This window comes from Carica papaya, chromosome 3, assembly GCF_054855325.1.
Source record: "Carica papaya isolate Zhongbai chromosome 3, ASM5485532v1, whole genome shotgun sequence".
Taxonomy (NCBI): domain Eukaryota; kingdom Viridiplantae; phylum Streptophyta; class Magnoliopsida; order Brassicales; family Caricaceae; genus Carica; species Carica papaya.
This window is the reverse complement of record NC_142311.1, coordinates 31,293,052-31,315,265: the sequence shown is the minus strand read 5'-3', so window position 1 is coordinate 31,315,265 and position 22,214 is coordinate 31,293,052. Positions and strand designations below refer to the sequence as shown.

Genomic DNA, 22,214 nt, shown 5'->3' with positions numbered 1-22,214 from the left:
TGTGCCTTTGCTAGAACGACTGAGTATGTCTTGAGCTCCAGTACCAATAAGTGTTGCTTAATCTCTGGGCGGAGGCCCCACTGAAATCTCCTGGCCTTCCTGCCTTCATCCATCAATATCTCCGGGGAGTATCGGCCCAGCTCTAGGAACTTACGAGCATATTCCGATACCGTCATGTTTCTCTGGACCAGCTGAACAAACTTCATCTCCTTCAGGTGTCGGATGTGCTCAGGGAGATACTCCGTATGGAAGGCCGCTAAGAACTGCTCCCAAGTGGCTGGTGTAAGCAGGGTGGCCTGCTTGAGCTCCCACCAATGACCTGCTTCCCCTACCAGCATGTAGGAAGCAAGGGCAGCTCTCTGCTCAGGAACCACTCCCAAGGTCTTGAAGGCTCTCTCAGTCTCCGCCAACTAGTACTGGGCATCTTCGAAAGAGGATCCCCCTGCAAAAGTGGAAGGGTTCAGCCTCCTGTACCTCTTTATATAGCCTGGGTCGATCAATGAAGGAGCTGAGTCCCGTGGAAGAGGGACTGGGCCCGGCTGGGGATAGACTGGGGGGCCCTGTGGTGGCACCTACTGAAATGGTGGGGGCACCGGATTGTACTGTGGTGGTGCAGGGTAGTACAGTGGCTGGGGGCACCAGTTCATACTGCGGCGGTGGTGCTGGGTGGTACTGTGGTTGAGCAGGCTCGTGCCAGGATGGCTCGGGATCCGTTTGCTGTAGCGGTGGCTCAACCCGTGGTAGTGGGGGAGGTTCGGGTAACTCTCTTGTCTCTTCTCGACCTTGCTGGGTTGCCATGATCCTTTCCAGCATCTCAAATATTCTGTCCACATCTTCCCGAAGCGAATCATCCCGGGCTGCTCGATTTAGTGGGGGTATTCCTCTCCTCATTTCTTTGCACTTGCATTTCATAGGGAAGAGTTAAGTAACGATTTATCGGTGGGTATTTCTCTAAGCATTATTGTGTAAGGGATGAGTCCGAGGAACGCGGCTCTAATACCAACTGTAACGGCCCCGAAAATTTAAAAGAAATGAATGTATTAAAAGTTTTAAGTGCGGAAGCGAAATAAAAATTCTGATTAACATCCTTTACACAATAACCAAAAATGTATTCAACGTATGAAAGAATAAACTAACTGAGGTAAATACTAGTAATGAATGCTATAGATAACTGACGTCTACTCGCCGTCTTCCTACGGGACGGGCTCGGGAACCAAATCCTCCTTATCTGAAATGGTTAAATAAGGAATGAGCTACACTAGCCCAGTAAAGACATCACACTATCTCACTGTCACAGAAGTAAAGGTTGGTAGAAAACAAAAACGACCAATGGAGCATAACTTATAACAAACTCATTTATTAATAATAAAAATCTTTACTGTCCACTTACCTCGGTGAGATTTATGAAAATAACATATGAAAACAATAATATTATAACCATCATAAAATCATGCACACTCTGTAATATAACACATGTTATACTTTTGTACTTCAATAATCAGACAACATTTCTCCTCTTTTATCAGCCTACTAGTATCCATGGGGATCCATAGGGGGTCCCCGCTACACGTGAATCATTAACATTAATAACCTGATTCCAGGGCCGTCCCCATACCCCGTCCGGTATGGGCGCCAAAACACATAAAGTCACCATACTCCGTCCGATATGAGAGACCACGTTCCCGGTAGGGTTCCCTACGGATCCGGTCCGTCCACCATCTCCCAGGATATTTAGTTAGGCTGTCCACATTATCCATTTATCAATTCACATAACCTTTTTCCCATTTTCCTTGGTCTCAATTATCAAATCAAACATAAACACGTAAACCAGTAATTAACACCAAACAAAGGCAACACAACATCGGGTTCACAATAATTCAAAGCATAATAAATGAAACCGTGATTCATGTATACGAAACCATAGAATAAACACATCAGGCACCATACTGCATTCAAAATTGCAAAATAAAACAAACAACACCTGACCAAAAATATATCAGATTCGGGCTCCATTGGCAACCTTAATCAATTATACATATCAATTAAGTCATAAAATACCACTTTATCATTTATTAGGCTTTAATGCCGTGATAGGAAATAAGGTGAGAGATCCTTACTTGTTTTGGAATCTGAAATCGGTTTTACAATGCGCCTACAGGTTGTCCTTAAATTCCCTGAATTTTCCATGGGAAACTGAAATGCACTACCGGTACCTGCACGTGTCCTAAAAAACTCCAAATCAGACCCAGGGCCCCTTTTCAGCCAATATCGGAATTCCGACACGGCGGCTCCGCTGTGCTTCGGTGACAGCATCGCCATCCGCGACGGCACTGCCGCCCGCGGCGGTGATACGCCTCGGGTTGGCCGTTTTCGGCTGAATTTGACCAAACTTGCATTGGTTTCTGTGATAAAACAACCTTAGGGCCCTCGGTGGGCCAAAAAATCACGAAAAATTAAGACTTACCGGCGGTTGAGCTCTCGGGTGCGACGACTTCTCCTACGTGTGTTGCGATTTGATGTTTTACTCCAGTCAACCTGTAGAGAAAAGAACGGTGATCACAGTGGTGTAAAAATTGCATCGAACGGGAACCAGAAAGGGCTTCATCGGAGGCAAAACTGATTGGAGCCACGGCAGCGCCGTTGGACTTCGGCGGTATTTTTCGGTTGATTGGCCGGTGGTTTGGCTCCGATTTGGCCATAGGCGGATTCAGCATCAAAAAACGAGCCAATGGGAGAAAATTTACCTCGTTTGGCGGTCGAAAAACCCCCCGGTGCGGCGGCAGGTGGCGGTGGCCGGCTCCTTCGGTGACTGGTTCTTTTTCTCCGGCGAGGGTACTGGCGGCTAGGGCTTGGGGTCGGGTGTGGGTGAGGTTATTTATAACATTCCCCTTTTAATCTCAGCCGTCCATCACGATTTAATCTGGGCCATCTGATCACGATTTAAATGGGAATAAATCTAGGTCGTCCATCGCAATGCGATCTGGGCCGTCCGTGCGCGTGAGATCTGGGCCGTCCGCACGCGTGAGATCTGGACCGTTCGATCGCGTGCACGCGGATCGCCCATGTGGTTCTGTCCCGCGTGGCCTCCCACGTCAGCTTCCTTGCCACGCGGCGTGTTCTGGTTGCCCGGGATTGCTTACTGGGTTGCTGCCGTGGCTGCTGACGTGGCACAACTTTCTTAAATTTTCTTTTGACCCCTGGTTTCTGATTTTCTTTTCAAAAACACCCACAAAATCCAAATTTTTACCACTTTTTTCCAAAATCAATTTCAATTAAATCCCAAAAATAATTTTACCATATTTTATCATTATTATTATTTTTATTTTTACTAAATTAAATTAAATTAAATTAAATTAAAACCTTATAAATCAAATATTAAACTAAAATTCTAATATAAATTAAAATAAATTAAAAAATAAAAATAATAAAATTTGGGTATTACATATCCTACTACGCGTGAATCCATATTCAACATTGTCAATTAAGCGGACGTCCCCATACCCCGTATGGTATGAGTGCCAAAAATACCATTTCTCAATACCCCGTCCAATATGAGAGTGAATCGAGCCGTCCTCATACTCCGTCCAATATGAGCGCCAAAAATACTAATTCTCGATATCCCCTATGCTATGAGGCAATGTTCAATGGTAGGGTTCCCTATGTACTCGGTCTGTCCACTATCTCCCAGGATATCTAGTAAGGCTACCACTCATTAATTCATATTACTAATCAATTTTTCGTTGGTATAATAATTACCCATTTCACAAATCAACCGTAAATCACGCACGACAAGCAATATATATATTAAGGAAGCACAATTGAATTAATTAACCATTCCAGTATATCATCAAATATTTAAAGCTGTAAATTCAACAATCAGTTAAATAGGACAATAAATAAATTACTAACTAGTTTCTGGCTCCATTATTAACTTGTAATAATTTTTAAAGTTTTTTCAAATTACACAAAACACCATATTGCTTATTATTAAGCTTTAATTCCGTAATAGGGAATAAGATGAGAGATTCTTACCTGAATCGGTGTCTGAAGTACCAAACTTTCTACTGCGTCTACTGACAGTCCCCAGGTTTCTTGAATTTTCTTGTGGAGATTAAAACACACTTCATATACCTAAAAATATCCTAAAAAATCTAAAATCGGTGTTAAAAACCTTTTCTTGCTAATTTTAGAATTCCAGCACAGCGACGACACTGCCATCTGCGGTGGCGGTTTGCCTTGGTCTGGCCATTTTCAGCTAGTTTTTGCCGATTTCGGTCGGTTTTATACCCATCTCTACAAGAAAACACGTTTGGGGGCTTCGATTGGCTGAAAAAAGTCAAAAAACAAAAACCTACCGGTGGTGGAATTTTTTGGTGTAACGGCTCCGCTGGTTCACCTTCGTGACTAGGTATTTTTCTTTAATCAACCTGTAGAAAATAGAACGGTGAACACAATAGTGGAAAAATCGCACGAAATGAAAAACGAGAAGGAGCTCATCGGAGGCGGTTTTGAATTTTGCCCATGATAGCGCTACCGAGCTTTGCCCGCAGTTTCTGTCTTATCCCCGGTTCTTTTTGCTCTGATTTAGCCATGGGATCGCTCAGAATCAAATTTCGAGTGGATATGAGAACTTTTATCTTTTTTGGTGGTCGGAGGTGGCTCCAGCGCAACAACAAGCGGTGGTAGGCTTCCTTCTCCAACAATTGGTTCTTCTTCTCTAGCGGGAGACTGGCGAGTAGGGTTTGGATTCGGTGTGATGCGAGATATTTATACCCGTCTCGCTTAAATCTGGACCATTTATCGCATTTGATATTAACCGTCCGATCGCATTTAAAGATGAAATGAATCTGAACTGTTCATTGTGATTTGATCTCGACCGTCCGATCGCGTTTAAAGAGGGAACGAATATGGACCGTTCATCGTGTTTAATCGCGCCTGATGAGGGAACGGATCCGGACCGTCCACGCGCGCGGAAACGCTTCCAGATTGTCCGATCACAGGCACGTGGATTGCCATCATGGGTTCCTATGTGGCACTGAGTCAGCGTGCCTTGCCACGTGGCATGCTCTGATTCGTCGGGGCTGCTGACTGGGCAGTCTTATGTAGCATAATTTTTTTAAATTATATTTTGACCCACAATTTTTTATTTTTCTTTTAAATATACCATTCAAATCTAAATTTTGACCAATTTTTTTAAAAATTATTTTTAATTTCATTGTCAATATATTTTTTTCTTAATTTTATATTAAATAAAATTTTATTAATTTTAAAATTATATATTTATATATTTTTTAAATTTTAAAATTAATCACTAAATTTTAGATTCGGATATTACAAAACCTCCATCAGCAAATCTAAGTGGTACATGCATAAAACACAATGCACATACCATGTGCTTTTATTGAATCTTTACAATGCCTTAACACCACCGCCAGCACAAACTCATCATTTTATATCACATATATTAGCCAAACTCATCATACCCACATACACAATATAATATATATATATATATAGATATATATAGACACACATAGACATGCAGCACAATGTTTTTTGATTTTTCATTTGCCAAGAAATATACAGCCTCACAAAAAATAAGAAATCGAAAAATTGCAAATAAATTGTAGTAGGGGAACAGGCTGATCTGGAGATGACTCAGCGACACTTTCCAAGAGCCTCCACGTGTCACTCTTACGGTAACTCTCCTGTCCTTTTCATTGAATTTCCCGCAATTTTAAATCATTCAATTCAAAATCAACTGCCACCTTCAGATCTGAGTGGCCAGTTATATCGTTACTTGACGTGGCTCTCTGACTTTCCACGTCGGCGGTCTTATCCACCAGGTTTTTGCATTACCCTAAAATATTTGTGGTAAATTATAATTAATAACTTTAGTTTTTATCTTTTTATCTCATTTTTAAAACAATAATACATCAAAAAGTGTAAAGACCTTTCAACATGTTTAAATTTATATATAAAATATTTTTTTAACTCAAATATAATTCAAATTTTCAAATTTTTTTCAATAAAATTAAAAAAAAAATCTTTAAAGTTGACTATGCTTTAATATTTTTCAATTTTTATTTAAATATAATTATCTAACTCAACAACACATATAAATATAATATTACAAAATAACATGCTATTAATAAAATAATTAATTGTGTAATTGACATATTAATAATATTTTTAAATTTAATATACACGTTAGTATATTTTTTTTAAGTAAATATTTTTATAAAAGTGTTAGATACGTCATTAGTGATAAAGATCTATTAAGATAAAATTTAAAAATACAGATTATATTTGAACCAAAAAAATAATTTATAAGACGTTTTGGATTTTATTAAATATTATAAAAAAATTTTATGTGTTATCGCTCAATTTATATAAATATATATATTGTATTACATAAAAATTCTTTTTTATCATTAAAATCGATATATTATTTTTAAATTTATTGTTAGTTTATAATGATTTTTTTAATTTATAAATTAATTTAAACAAATTTACAAATAATTTTTTTAAATATAACATCAAATATTTGATTATATAATAATGTAATGTGATAATAACTTATAATTAAACCAATCAAAATGTATTACTTTTCAATAAATTAGACGTGTGACATCTAAATTAACAATATAAATATTTAGGAATTAAAATGAACTAAATCAAAAAAAAAATTTAATAAATAACCGATAATAATATCACATATCAATATTTCAAAATAATCAATTATTGTATATATCATATACAACTTACTTTAATTTTTTTAAAAAAAAAATAAGAAATATTTATAAATTTATAATAATTAAAAAAATCATATCATAATTACTCTTTAAAAAATAAAATAAATACCCTTGGATTCAGACACATAAATAAACAAACAAAATAAGTAAATGGGTATTTTTGTTAATTAAAGACAAAAATCTTTATCAAGACTTTTATTTATTTATTTAGACCATAGAAAATTTTCTTGAGCATATAAATTATTAGTAAATGATATAATTTTCTTGGACATTATAAAAAGTGGAAAACAAATAAAATGTTGGAAAAAAAAAAAAAACCCTGGGCTTTACTTTTGTGACATCTAATTAATGCATAGAAACAAAAATGAGCACAAAGAAACAAAGAGTCTAGCTGTCCATGTTCCCCGCTTATTAATTTTCTTCTCTCTTAATATTTAAATTAATTAATTATATATATTTTAATATTTTCCCATGAATTATTTGAGTAATGATATGTGTAAATGTTGCGTATAAGTCAAGTCTAGTATACATTTGTGACCTAAATTAAATTCCTCAGTCATCCCACACTATGATTTTTGTCAACAATAACATAATGTGAAAATTAAATAATATTTAATATATGGTTAACTATTATTATTTATTTATTTAAACAAAATAAGAAATGAGTTTGTGGATAAGATTCCCTATGAATCAGCAAGTGATCTATTTTAATATTTAATATTATTATAATAATAATAAGCCAGTAGAAATTAGTATATATTTTACCCCGTTAAAAATTATCCGGCGGGAATTTGGCACACGTTGGAGATGCCACGTGGCGGTCCTTTCAGGCACTTTATTGGTTGGTCTGGTAAAAGCCGCATCTCGGCTCTCGGGTTATATAAGGCAAACATGGTAACCAAACAATCCCCGAGCTGTTCTTCATAGAATTCTAAACAAGTTGTCCTTGTAATTCAACTTAAAATTCTAAACTCCTTTACATCTACTAATCCTTCCACAAAAATCGATTTATCCGCTCCTTTCTTCCTTTCATCTACCATTTTTATCTGCGTCTGGGTTTTTTTCTGACCGAAAATTGGGGTTTTTTTATTGATTTTGTCCAATATTTGTGAATAAATGGAGGTCTCAGTGACTGGTAGCTCCAAAACGAAGATTTGCAGAACAGATTTAGCGAACAGAGAGTTAAATTTGTGGTTTGCGAAGAGTAATTACGGCAAAAATGGTGATTACGGTGCTAAGTTGTTGTCTCATAGGCCAAGCAGTGTTCGTTTCCGTGGACGAACTGCTACGTGGAGTAAAGCCGGACTACGATTCAAGTTGAAAGCTGTACGATCCAACGCAGTCCAATCCGATACAGTTTCTAATCAAGCATCTTCTACCAGATCCAGACCGGTAATTTCCTCTTCCTTCTTGTTTTTTAAAATTTTAAAATGTTTTTAACTGCCGAGGATATCTGTGAATCCGTTATGTTTGGGAGGAATTTCGATAAACAGGAAAAAGACAATAATTTATTACCATGTTTAAAGTTTTTATTTGCAATACAACGAAGAAAATAAAGAAGAAGAGGGGAACCGGGAAGAAGAGGACAACCCAATCAAGGGAATGTATCTAAAGCTTGGGTTAGTCATTTAGATAAAAGATTTGGATTTGTTTTTGGAAGAGATATACTACATATATAATAGGCTGTATATGCTAATATATATAACATATAGGATAAACAGATAGTTTGAATTTGTTAATTTATTTGATTTATTTAAGATAGAAAGGTCAAATAAGTCTAAATAAATTGAATTTTTTATAAATGGATCGGATAGAGGTTGAAAGATCATGACTCATTTACTGAGTTAAGGTGATATTCTAGTTTCGGCTATATTTATTATTAACAAGACCCATTCAGATGCAAACGTGAATGAGAAGATATTTTCTGAGTCAATTTCCTAGAAATTTATTAATAGTTTGTTTGATCATTTTGTATGTACTGTCAGAATTTGATTCAACTGTTTCTCAACATATATATAAAGAATATGTTAAACCGATTCTAATGAGACTTTCCTGCCATTAATTTTTGTAGCATGATGGCATAAGATTGTTTGTTGGACTGCCTCTGGATGCAGTTTCTGACTGCAATACCATAAACCATGCGAGAGCCATTGCAGCTGGATTAAAAGCTTTGAAGCTGTTGGGAGTAGAAGGTGTTGAGTTGCCAGTCTGGTGGGGAGTGGCTGAGAAAGAAGCCATGGGGAAATTCCAATGGTCAAGCTACCTTGCTCTTGCAGAGATGGTTCAGAAAGCCGGCCTGAAACTTCATGTATCATTATGCTTCCACGGATCTAAGCAGCATAAAATACCACTTCCGGAGTGGGTGACCCAGATTGGTGAAGCCCAACCTGGCATTTACTTTGCTGATCGGTATGGGCAGCATTACAAAGAGTTTTTGTCCCTATCTGTTGATAATCTTCCTGTTCTTGATGGGAAGACTCCCATTGAAGTTTACAGTGAATTTTGCAAGAGTTTCAAGGATTCATTCTCGGCTTTCTTGGGTAGCACAATCACGGTATGAACTATGATCTCATAATGGGAAAACTACGATACTAAACTATTTTGAGCTACCAATAGTTCATGACATGGAGCTATCTATTATTACCATTTTAGTTATTCACTGCTGCTTTTGGTCTAATTTAGGGTATTTATGCTGTTGTGGTATTCCCTTGTTGCTGCTTTGCAGGGCATCTCAATGGGTCTAGGGCCAGATGGGGAGCTTCGATATCCTTCTCACCACCAGTTACCCAAAAGCAACACAATCCCTGGAGTTGGTGAATTCCAGTGTTATGACAGAAACATGCTTGACATTCTTAAACATGATGCTGAAGCTTCTGGAAATCCTTTATGGGGACTTGGTGGTCCTCATGATGCACCCAGCTACAACCAGACACCTGATTCAACTAACTTTTTCAAGAATGGGGGATCCTGGGAATCTCCTTACGGTGATTTCTTCCTTTCTTGGTACTCAAATCTGCTAATAGCTCATGGAGATCGCCTGCTCTCCCTTGCTTCTTTGACATTTAGTGATTCTTCAGTAATAGTTTCTGGCAAAGTCCCTCTCATGCACTCATGGTATAAAACCCAGTCACACCCATCTGAATTGACTGCCGGCTTCTACAATACAGCCAATAGGGATGGCTATGAAGCAGTTGCGGAGATGTTCGCAAGGAATTCCTGCAAAATGATCTTACCAGGAATGGACCTGTCAGATGAGCACCAACCACGTGAATCTCTCTCAAGTCCTGAGTTATTACTTGCACAAATAAGAAGAGCATGCAGAAAACATGGCGTTGAGGTTTCTGGGCAGAACGCATCAGTGTCAGGTGCTCCCGCTGGACTTGAACAAATCAAGAAAAACATATCCGATGAGAATGTTATAGACTTGTTCACTTACCAAAGAATGGGAGCTTATTTCTTCTCACCAGATCATTTTCCAAAGTTTACTGAGTTTGTCCGCAGCCTTAATCAACCTGAGTTGCATTCAGATGATCTACCAATGGAAGAGGAAGTCACTGAATCTCTAGGTACGAGTTCAAGCTCCAGCATACATATGCAGGCAGTTTAGGGAGACTTAATGCAAGTAAATAGTTACTATGCGATTGTATCATGTATGTAGAGGAGATTTATTAGGCATAGCATACCGGAGATGACTAGCATTATTATATTACATTGAAGCAAGACATATAATTTTTATGGGCAAGTTTTATTACCCAAGAACTGAAAAGAACAATATAAGAAGAAAACAGTGGAGCAAGCTTGAATTTGTCTTGAGCTTCACCTTGTTTCTTCATTGGAAGATCTTTAGATTCTTTACCAGTAGACCAGCAATTTTCCTCGGGCTTTCCCCACGCAGGAGTATTTTATACACCTTACCCTGTTTTTTCCCTCTCAGTATCGAACTTAATGCTGTTTTGGGAAGTATTGGGGTTTACCTTTGGTTTTGCGAGAATCTTGAATCTGATCCCTTGATGAACTGCGCTGGTTTAAGATGACCATATCATACATATATGTCCCTAACGACTACATTTAAATTGATCCCACAAAAGACCCATATATTCTTTATCAAGCCTGCAGAATCCTTGATGAACATGATCATTACTGGGCAGTCACTCTTGCTTAGGAACACATTGTCAACCTTCAAAACCGAAATGAATCCATAGAAGTATTTTGAGAAAATTTCACGAGGAATTGGTGAAGGAAATCCATAGTTTAACTCTTGAATATCTAAAACTCATTAAAGAACTATGTATCACGTAATGTAATGAACAAATCCCATCATGCCCACCTTCCCATGATCTCTGATCCTTTTCTTCGAACTTTCACAAACTGAGCACCGCCGTAACATTATGTATATCATCATACTCACCTGGACAGACATTCAAGCTGGTAGTAATACTGGTATTCATCAAAATTTTGGTGGTGATGTAAAATCTGTCACATCGGATTTCAGAAGATCAGAAAAGAAATCAACAATGCAATCAAACAAGAACCTGTAATTGGCATCGGATTCGTACTCATCTAAGACTTTTCCTTGCCTTGGCAGCCTCTCTTCTCTCTCTCTCCTTCCTCAAAACCCTTCCCTTCTCCGTCTCAGTCCGACCGACCACCCATTTCCTCCAAATATTTTCAGTATACTCACCACGTTTTTCTCCGGATATCGGATCCGGTCTGTCTTTTTCCACTTGAATTTTCCCGGATTCTTGACTTCCATGAAAATCTTTTGGGCCACTTCTTCTCCTGCCTCTCCTTCCTCTCCTCTTTATAGATTTGCCTAGAGTCGGGTCCTCCGAGGATCCGATACAGACTCTCGGGCAAATCCGGTGGGCTGGGCTGGAGCCGAACATTAGAATTTATTATAAATAGCTGCCCAACTTTCCGAATTGGCTCGCCCTGTCGCCTCCTCATAATACTATTGTTATTATATTATCTATCATTAAATTATTTATTTTTTTACTTGGTGCAAATCAAAAGTCAAAACGCGGATCGACTGAAATAGATTATCAATTTCTAAAAAATTGATTATATTATTATTACTTAATTATTGAAATTAATCAATCTTTTACTTATAAAAAATTATTCTTTTTAAGTGCAATTCCAAGACAAGAACTTGATCATGATAAATAAACAAAACTGGAACAAGGACATCAAACATCTGTCATCTCAAAACCACCACCTTCTTCCAATCTTTTTGTCTACAACACAAATAGATTATCAATTACTCTAGTGTGTATATATGTAGATGACAGGAAGTATGCAAGCTCAAGGATCTTTCTTGTTCATTAAGACAAAAAAAAAAAAAAAACTGCTTATTTACATAAAAGATCCCAAGTCGAAAAACAAACCTACTGCTCGTATACGACATAAAGACTGAATTTGCACAAGTATCTCGGAGGATTGGAAAGAGATTGAATAGCAAATAGAAATGAACTAGGAGGATCTTCACGATTATTGGTAACTATGTACAGAAAAGATAAATTACAGAGCATGGGGGGACAACTATTCTCTGATGTTCAAAAGGTCTCCCACCCAGTTTCATCCAAGTCTAACATCCAAGACACCCATGAAAACTTGAAGTAAAATAGCAGTTTCCTCTCCTTTCACCAATGGTGGCTTCGGAAACCACCATCACCTCCATCAAATATCTTATTGCATTCGAAGTTAGACCTTCCTGCTTTGCTGCAACAGGACCCAAGGAGAAAAGAATTTAGTATCAGAAACATCTATGCTTAACTCTCAACAATTACGATGAAAACAACCAAATATTAGTAAACCATCAATGAGCCTGATTATGATTAAACTGAAAAGTCAAAGATCAATGCATTTTCTCACAACTAGAGAAAAGTGCCGCTCATAGATAAACATCTGCTTGTTACATTTAACTTCAGAAAGACTAAACAAGAATGGTTGAGGAAATGTGGTCAAAGATTTAAAGTGCAATAGTTCCAGAGGCAGTAGTGAAGGTAGCCTTAAAAGATGCAGAAAGGTGCATTGCAGCATTTGTTGGCTGGTTGGTAGAGTGACATTGAGGCTTGCAATGGCACCTTGTAGTGCCATTGGACATCTATGCAAAAACTTCATCTTTGATTTGTTATTAGGGTTCCATGGCTCGGGTTTACAGTTAATATTTATTCTTTTTCAAAATTGACCTTAATAAAATAATATCTGATGAAAATTTTAGATGTTTACATTTTGACCATGTATATGGGAGAACGTTTCTATAATTTATACGCACAAGGTTCAAGTGGCTTGGGAACATGTATGCAGACAGTCAAAAGGAGGCTGACATAGTCCTGTTTTTTAAGTTTATCTCATGTTTCAACAAATATGCTTGTTCTAGAAGTATTAGCATCTAGTCAAGTAAATTCAAACCTGTTTGACCCCGTATCATTCACAAGCAATCTTTGTGTCAAAGCTGCTGAGGCAGATTGCGAATGCCTGGAATGCAGAGATTGGGTAGCGGTAATCCATTGTAAATAAATCTTTCCCTACTTTTCCAAACTGGAGGATGATCTTTTCATGCTCTGGTCCAGATGGTCCATTTTCTGGAGAAGCTACCAGCTGAAAATTTTTTACCGAAGCAACTGTAACACGTCCATGAAAATTCAAGCACCAACACTGCAATTGCTCATGCCACCTGGGAGACTTGTTCTTCAACACCAACGGCGCATCTTTCTGACCAGCCGAAGGTCCTGATAGAAATTTCTCCATGCGAATTGATTTTGAACGGAAAAATGGGAGTGATGGAAAGAAATCTGAATTGCTAAGAGACAACTCAGTCTGTGTGGGGGCTACTCCTCCTGGTTCAATAGCACTGACAGGGATTGCATCCATAATACACTGCATTCTCCTGGGACCTCTGATTGTTATACACAGAAAAGAATTCAACAATACGAGCAGAGAACTTGATATCATAACTAGACAAGATATGTGGAGATTATTACGAATGATCGTATATATGTCTGTGGAGAAAATTTATAGTTCATATTGGAAAGGATGCAGGCGAATCTTAGAACAATTTGTCTAGTTCTTGAATGCAGGAAAAATCTTGAATCAGTTTCATAAGCAAAAAACTCACCTAGAACCCAACACATTCAATTCGTATGAGATGTGAGCTACTGGATAGTTTCCAGAAGGAACCCTAGGTGAAACTTGTTTCACATTTACAAGCCTAGAGGAGCGGCTCTTAGTCATCTTTGCTCCAGCATGAGGTGGCTGACAATCAAAGACTGTAAATTTCGTTCCAAAAAAGTTTGATCTTGCAAAACAAAAAAATACCAAAAGTTAGGCTGAGTCTCCCAAAAAAATACATAAAAAAAACTAAAACACTTGTTACTTCACATCTCTATTTTTAGAATCACCTGAGTCTCCCAACATAAGTATTGCTCCCTTTTGACATCTCATCGGCATGTAAAGAGATAATATAGTCTGTGCATGTGGGGCGTCTACACTTGCGGGCAGCAAGAAGAAACTTGCCATCATCAGTTAGTGCTGAAATAGAATGTAAAAAAAGTTACAAGAGTTAGAGATCCCAGCTTAACGAGAGGATAGGTAAAAGATTCCGTCTCATCTAGTATAGCAAGTAAGTGAATCAACTCGTAACCAATCAGATACAAGTAGAATAATCTCAAAACACAATTCACATTTAAAAATAATTCTACCTTCATATGTTAGAAGCCTGGAAAAACAGAAAAAAGGAAAATGAGGCCATATCAAGATGCCAGATGCTCACCATTAGTTAAGCCGAGGTAAAGATAGTATGTATGGGTCGAACGGTTGCGCTTTATAAAGCACTGGAGCAGAGAATCTCTTGGACCAGGCTGCAAAAAGTAAGCAAAGATTTTTATAAATGCAGAATTTTGGATGGTAGAGGAAGAAGCCAACAGGCTGATCACAAATTCAAACTAAAATGCTTTGAGATGTAATACTTGAAAAACTACAAGGTGTGCTACAAGGCCAAAGGAACAATATACTATGATCAACAACCAACACAATTTACATATAGCATCTGTCATATAGACACAGCATCTATGAAGGTGTTTGTGAGTGTTGAGAGCAACTTAAAGCACTAAGTGATTATTTAAACTACAAACAATGACATCTTTAGACACAAGTGCTTAGAATTAAAGATCATAAAGCCACTCTCATTTTTGTTATTTGTGATTTCCGATTATATCAAATTGCTGACTTATCTCAATTGAATCAACTTAGTTTCATTGATATACAAGATATATCAAATAATACCATGAGATAATAAAATATGTTTAAGTTTTAGTCATTCTTACTCTTATTTTCAATCAGCATTATAGATTTGTAAAAAATATGAAATAACACCATAAGATAACAAAATATGCTAAGTTCTAACAATGTTAAGAGTAGTCATATCTTAATATATCTTTTTTCATTCTTTTCGTGACCGCACAATTGAGACACATTCTTTCCCTTTACTTTTTCAGTAATGCTATTTGATACATTCTATAAATTCATAAACTAATTGATTGAACTAAAAATTGATATGAAGGTAAAACTAGAGGTTTGCATTGTTAACCCGAGTACTTAAGTACTCGTTGCATTCTGGTAAAAATTATTTGATACATGCTGCAACTTAATTCGACTAATTAATTTAATTAAAAAACATTAAATAATTTGATATAATAATAAAAATAGAAGTTTTTTGTTGTTAACCAAAGTGCTTCCTGAAAAAAGAAAAAAAAGCAGTTATTGCATTTTCAATGAAGTTATTGCTTTCTTTCGCTTTTCTGCTCAAAAAAGTGTTTACAAAAAAGATCCTCTTAGTCTAAGTGATCAAGTAAAATAAGAGCACTTAGAGAAAAGGTTGAGAAAGAAAATATCAACATTCAAGAAGGCTGATAAAAAGGTTAGAGTGGACCTGTATTTCAATTGTTAAAGGGTGGTCCCTAAAAAGAGCATGCACTACTTCCACTGGAAGTTTTTTAGGCAACTTCCTCTGTAAAGCTTAAAATGATTAAGAAATAGTCATGCTGGTCCCAGATCCACCCACGTCTCACTAAGACCAATCTAAGTGTAGGTAAATGGATTTGGAACATATCCCGGCGCCATATTGGAACAAAGAATGAAGTTTCTTAAACCAGACAAATCAAATCCTCCCCAAAACTTTTCCTAATATGCAAACCTAGGCCCTATCTAGTTAAGATTAGCAAGCATCAAGTGTCTATTATTGACAGCTACCCCTAAAATCACCACCAAGGAAAATGATTCAGAAAAAGTAGAATTCAATTCAGCTGAACCAGAAGAGAAAGGTTACATTGACGCTCTAAATTTTCAAAGCACAAAACATAATTGTAAGCAAGCAAAACACCCATCAGTTTCAGCAAAAAGGCACGCGTACACAAGAGCACAAACATAGAATACACAATAAACACAACCAGAAAACATACGTGTATATGTATATGCAAAAGCCTGTGTGCACGGAGTAGATACCTGTTTGAGGGAGATTGGGAAGGTCAACTTAGCGGAGAGTTCAGGAACTTTGACGATCTCTTTGGTGATGATACGCCAGCTCCGGCAAACGCCGGCGCAGGCCACCACACTTTTCCGAGGAGGCCAGCTGCTCTCCGATGCCTCCACTTTCAACAACACTTCCCTCAGAAGCTCCTGGGGAAGGTTAGCCCAGAGGGAACTGCCGTGGCCCTGGGTGGCGGCCGGGTCGGTGGTATCCTGGACGACCCGGTGCGGCCTGAACCTCATCTCGTGGATTATGCTGGTTATCGCCATATCAGTGTGGAATCGCTATCATCAGGAATATGGGGATTAGGGATAAAAGCGGTGAAATGGTTGTGTCTGGTAATGGTTTGAACGAGTGCAGAGGTGTGGAGGGGTTAGGCTTCTGTTGGAGACAGGGGGGATGTTTATCAGAAAGGAGAAGAAGAAAAATGACAAATGGAATTATTGTTATTATTCGTATTATTATACATCTTCTCGGTTTCTACGATAACGTTTTTAATTTTTAATTAAAAATAAAATATCATTGTAGAAATTAACATATTCACCAAAGAAAAAAAAATTATTTTTGAAATTTTTATGATATAGTATTAGCTTAAAAAAGATAAAACCAAATCACAGTTATATATTAACATGAAATTTAGGATAAAATACGCTCTAATTTATTTTAATTAAAAATTACAAATATTTTTAATAATTTTATATCTGCATTAATTATAACTGAATAAAAATTATATATTTACCTTTCATTTATGAAATTAAATTACGCCGAGAGAAATTGACTTTTTTAAAACGGCCAAATTGACATTTGACCATGTTGTTAATTCAAAAGGAGAATATTCATTGGACTCGTAATTTTTGTCACATTGAAAATTATGTAACAAAAAATTAAATTATTTTTATTTTTCTTAATTTTTAAATTATGTGCTGCATATTTTGGGCTTTATGTACATATTTTTATATGTATCTGTCTATGTTCGCTTGTTAGGATAAAGTTCATGTGGCAGCATTAAATACGAATGCTGCCCCCACGTCGGGTCCCTTTCTTATTTTTCTATTTCTACTTTATTTTTTATACTCATTAAGAAATTGAAAAGCTTTCTCTGCCTTTAGATATTTTTCATTTTAACACATATAATTAAAGCCCAATTTATTGAATTTTATAATTGTTATAAAAAAAATTTCCATATGTGATAAAAATGTTATGAGCTACATCAGAATTAATTAATTAATTAACTTATAATTTGTCATTTTCAATTATCTAATGTAAAACAAGAAGATATTTTTAATTAATTAAATAAATTTTATAGTAATTCGCTATTGAAGATATTTTCCGGAAAAGAAAAAATAAAAATTGATGGGGAGAAAAAAAAAAAAAAAAAAAGGAAAATTCTGGAAGTCTGAAAATGAAATTAAGGGGATGGGGCCCATTTCTCTACGGTGATATCTTCAAATATCTAGTAGGTGGGTCCCAAGACTAATAACCCACGAGGGCTATTTACTTTTTTTTTTTAATTTTAATTATAATATAAATAATTGAATCTCAGTTTCTCAGTCCGTGGGCGACGACTACAAGTTCACACCCAAATTGTTTACTTGTTTATTTATTTTTTAAAAATAAAATTTTACATAATATTATTTACATATCAATAATAATACAATTTATTATTACACCATATAAAATAATAACTATTTAATTTTACTGTTTTTATTTATTATTTTGCAATTTTGTTCCCTGGCAAAATAGAGTTTTGTTGGTTAGTAACCAATGTCATCTCCCTAACTTGAATTATTACGAGAAGATGAATTATAATTTTAATCATCAAGTTTTCTTTAATAATAATTTTAAATTTTATAATATTTTCACAATTTATTGTTTTATCATTTCATATAAAACTATTACTTTTAATTTAAAAGTACAAACACATATAAATATTCTTTTACGATTAATAATTATATATAAAAATGTAAAATAACTTAGTAATCAATATTAATTATGACAAAAACTAATAATAAAACCAATTCACCATGAGTGAAATTATATTATTATTATTATTTTTTGCTAGTGTCTTGAGTGATATTTAATATAAAAAAATATTAATTTAATATATTTACTATTTATTTTTATTAAATTTGATTCACGTCTCAATTTTAATTTTTATATAATTTAGTATATATACTTTGAAATAACGACTAAATTAATTCTTTTTCATAATTAATAATTAACCATGTGAATTCATACGCCACGTATAAAATTTTTTGACACGTGTTGTTAACCTACGCATAATAATTATTTTAATTTGAATTTGTTAAATGAAAAAAGAAAACAAAACAAAAAAAAAAAAAGTTTGTAATTTTCCTAAATTTCCAAAAGTCTTATCCAAGGCATTCTTCTTAAGACCTCTTCTTCCTCCCATATCGATTGAGCATGCATCTTTTGGATCCATTTGTCTGCGGATCTCTGTGTACGTACATGTATGTATGTGTATATATATATATATATATATATATATATATGTTTTTTCTGTTGTCCCCAGAGGCTGATGATATTTTCATACTGTAAGTCAAGCATTTGGGTGTAAATGATCTTATTTTTATTTGAGATGAAACTTTATTATCTTGTCCTTTGTATAAAAGTTACTGTCATATGCACATTGGAAGCCATCTTACCCTCACTCCCAATCTCTTTTGGAAAATAATTACTTACAAAAACAAACTGCAACTAAAAATAATTATAACTTGTGAGTTTGAGAAACTGATTTTGTTAATTGTTGTGAAATTATATGTTGGATAACATTAATATTTGACGACAATATTTTTGAAGATACTTTAAAAACGACATAACTAAGTTACATTTTAAAAACATCTGAAAAGAAATTAAAATAAAAACTAATATACCCATCAAATTTTACAAACATATATATATATATATGATGATAAAAATTCATTAACTGTTTCTGTAACTTTTGGGTAGAAAGAAGTAAAAAATATTTGCTCCTTGAACATAGTTAATTCTACCAAAACCACTAAATAGAATCAGTGTTAAAAAACAAGAATAATAGTAGAAGCAACACCTAGCAGACCCAATGACATGTTACCATCGTGGACAAAATAAAGACATAAGGTAAAGGCATCAGACACCACGTCTATTGTCGACTAAATCGGTTTACTTTAAAAAAAAAAAAAAGAAGAAAAAAATTCTCAGTGACGATTCCAGTCCTTTGCAGCAATAATGGCGAATTCCTTGAACCTAAATTTAAAGCAAATGAACTTATAATGTGTTAGTTTTCTGCCCACTTCAAACTCATAATTTCATAAAGTTACAAAGTTTAAGGATATGCTTTAATGGAGGTAAACGGAGAGGAATAGAGAGAAGAGATTTTTTCTTTTTGAGAATTTTATTTTGGAAGTAAAAGCAAAAAAAAAAAAAATAATTAAACTGTAACCTACCCTCTATTTCTTCTCTATAAATATTACAATCTTTGAAGTCAGAATTGAATAGGAAAAAATTAAATCAATCCGATAAAAAAATCTAAATTCTCATCCTTGTATCCTCTTCCCACCACAACCCATCTCTTTCCCTGTTCTCTTTTCTTCCCCTCTAATTCCATGACATGCCCTAGAGTTTGAATCCCAAATTTAAACCCCACAAAGTGGGGGATGTTATACCGCTTTAATTGAAGGCTAATGATAATTAAGTGTGAATTTCCCCATCCAACTTCTAGTTTAGGCTAACATATATTTACCACCACCCTTTGTTTTAAAATTATATGTACATCCTTGTTGTTAATTAAAAACTTTAAAAACTCAAAAAAAAAAAAATTATGGAATTGTTCAACTACTCTCTCACTATGTGTTTAGACACATACTAATCCAAAATAAGAACTAAATAAGACAAAGTTAACGTTCGACTATGTCTTTTCTTTTACCAAATTAATATTTTTTAAATACAATCAAATTGATATTATATGGAAAAAAAAAATAGCTTAAATGAAATAAAATTGTATATCTTGGCCAAGTACGAGTTTGCAAACATAATGGATCATGGGTAGAGTCTAATTTAGGAGATGAAATGATTTCAAAGAGATAATTATGAAGAGTTTTTTTTTTTTTTTTTTTTGGATTTTTAAGATAATAGGATGAGTTTGCAAAAAATCATCTAATGGTTGACTAATTGAAGGGATAATTCATTTGTTTTTTTCTTTGAGAGGAAAGGGATAACTATAATATTGGAGAAAACTGTAGATTTTTAAGAACTGAAGACATCAAGTGTTAAAAAAACAAGGTAAAGTCCAGGGTGATTAACTTAACTAACCCCTACTAATATCAATATTAGACATGACAATTCAAAGTGGAGAAAAAGAAAAAGAAAAAAAGAAAATTACTCGGTTGGCAACCTACATCAGAAAATGAAACTAAACATGTTGAGGCAAATCATGAATCAACCCATAAATAAATCAAGTGAAAGTCTGCTCACCTTTACTCGTAGTTTCTTTTATTGTCTGGATGTAGGGCCTCCTGTTAGGAAATCATCCCTTATCTTTCTTTTATCCGCCCACAAGTCATTCAGAAAACCAATCCTTAACCTTACACGCTGCCACGTTAGTTGAGCGTCAACTTTAACCTCAAAGAGCACGGAATGAAAAGAAAGAGAGAGAGAGAGAGAGAGAGAGAGAGAGCCAAACCGTTGAAAGAGATGCGAAGTCACCATTTTACGCTAAGTATTAACCATCGGGTCTCAGTAATTTTTTAATATTTCATAATTATCTTAAATATAGGGTAATTATCATACCAAATTGCTAAATAACATAAAATCGTATTATAAATATATATATATATGTATATATACTGTGCAAAATATAACACCCACAAAAAAACTAATGTAGCATTCATTAAAGAGACGTGATAGAGGTTGTTTTCTTTGATTAAAAAAAAAGGTAGATTGATCTCGGAATCCTCTCTTGTCAACTTGACCGAAGTAGATAGTTCTGAAGCAAGTAGACACCCGACATAAAAGAATGTGACTTTCGTTTTCAATCCCTAGCATGGTGGTCTTGTAGAAAGCAGCTGGACACCAACTTATTAATCATATGAACAACATGATCAGGCACATATGATACGGTTTGATATAATACAGTACTACACTTCATCCTCAAATCATTCACTTGCACAAACGTATAATGGATTCACCCTTCACATACTAAAGCATCTATACGCTATTATAAAATTCAAAGCAACTTCATATAAAACAGAAGCTGACTGATAAATCAGCAGAAGAGCATAGCAAAGCCACTAATCATCTTCCCAAATATATGGTTTGCTATCGTGGTAAAACATTTATAATGATGATATACTCGCAGGATCATGATCATATTCAATAACAAACTTTAAGGTCAAAGGTCGAATTCAGGGTTTCCTAAAAGGCATCAGAATATTAGAGAGCTAAGGTACCTAGAACAAGCAACCACACCTTCTATGTCATCTTACAATTGACAGTAACAAAATCTGTGCATGCATAATCTCCTCCAAAAAATCTGCTTATGCTTAGCATGCAAAAATCCCCAAAACCAGGGATATCCTTATTGGACGAGAGAACCTATCATTTCACACAAAAGACAAATCCATCCAGATGTAGCAAAATTGCATAACACTAGAGATGGGAATTACTTCTTTTTTTTTTTTTTTGTTGAATACCAAATATATGTACGAATAAGTATAAGTGAATAAACCCTGTCCACAACGACTAAGGTGTCCAATTCTGTTGCTATCACGTATGGACTGTTACACTGCATAATTGGCATTTGCTGGTGGGGACTCTAGCAGGTCCACCCAGTGGAAGTTCTCACTTGATATCTTGTTGAATTGGAGCACCATGTCCCATTCTCACCAACCTTCGACAGCCACAACAGTCAAGGGACATATCTAATAAATCTCTTT

The 22,214-nt window shown here is 35.3% G+C and overlaps 2 protein-coding genes and 1 long non-coding RNA gene across 3 annotated transcripts; 1 reads left to right on the top strand and 2 right to left on the bottom strand.

The window, feature by feature from the left end:
- Positions 1-7,651: 7,651 nt before the first annotated feature.
- Positions 7,652-10,688, top strand: BMY3 (beta-amylase 3). The gene is made up of 3 exons (XM_022049335.2): positions 7,652-8,147; positions 8,827-9,309; positions 9,481-10,688. The coding sequence occupies exons 1-3, from the start codon at positions 7,872-7,874 to the stop codon at positions 10,360-10,362; spliced, it is 1,641 nt and encodes a 546-aa protein (XP_021905027.2). The 5' UTR covers positions 7,652-7,871; the 3' UTR covers positions 10,363-10,688.
- LOC110819977 (uncharacterized) lies at positions 10,405-11,725 on the bottom strand. The gene is made up of 2 exons (XR_002540777.2): positions 11,083-11,725; positions 10,405-10,932 (listed from the first exon to the last, which is right to left on the bottom strand). It is a non-coding gene; the product is annotated as an uncharacterized LOC110819977 (long non-coding RNA).
- A 324-nt stretch (positions 11,726-12,049) lies between these two features.
- Positions 12,050-16,714, bottom strand: LOC110819859 (tubby-like F-box protein 3). The gene is made up of 6 exons (XM_088216503.1): positions 16,257-16,714; positions 14,527-14,614; positions 14,156-14,285; positions 13,873-14,052; positions 13,167-13,653; positions 12,050-12,473 (listed from the first exon to the last, which is right to left on the bottom strand). Exons 1-5 carry the CDS (start codon positions 16,548-16,550, stop codon positions 13,182-13,184), a joined length of 1,164 nt encoding a protein of 387 aa, XP_088072629.1. The 5' UTR covers positions 16,551-16,714; the 3' UTR covers positions 12,050-12,473; positions 13,167-13,181.
- Between the last annotated feature and the right edge of the window lie 5,500 nt (positions 16,715-22,214).

Coding starts and splice junctions, on each gene's coding strand:
- LOC110819859 (XM_088216503.1), bottom strand. CDS start 16,550: ATGGCGATAACCAGCATAATCCACGAGATGAGGTTCAGGCCGCACCGG. Junction 14,053..14,155: donor ACTTATGTTGGGAGACTCAG/GTGATTCTAAAA, acceptor TTGTTTTGCAAG/ATCAAACTTTTTTGGAACGA. Junction 13,654..13,872: donor TTGAATGTGTTGGGTTCTAG/GTGAGTTTTTTG, acceptor TATAACAATCAG/AGGTCCCAGGAGAATGCAGT.
- BMY3 (XM_022049335.2), top strand. CDS start 7,872: ATGGAGGTCTCAGTGACTGGTAGCTCCAAAACGAAGATTTGCAGAACA. Junction 8,148..8,826: donor CTTCTACCAGATCCAGACCG/GTAATTTCCTCT, acceptor TAATTTTTGTAG/CATGATGGCATAAGATTGTT. Junction 9,310..9,480: donor TCTTGGGTAGCACAATCACG/GTATGAACTATG, acceptor GCTGCTTTGCAG/GGCATCTCAATGGGTCTAGG.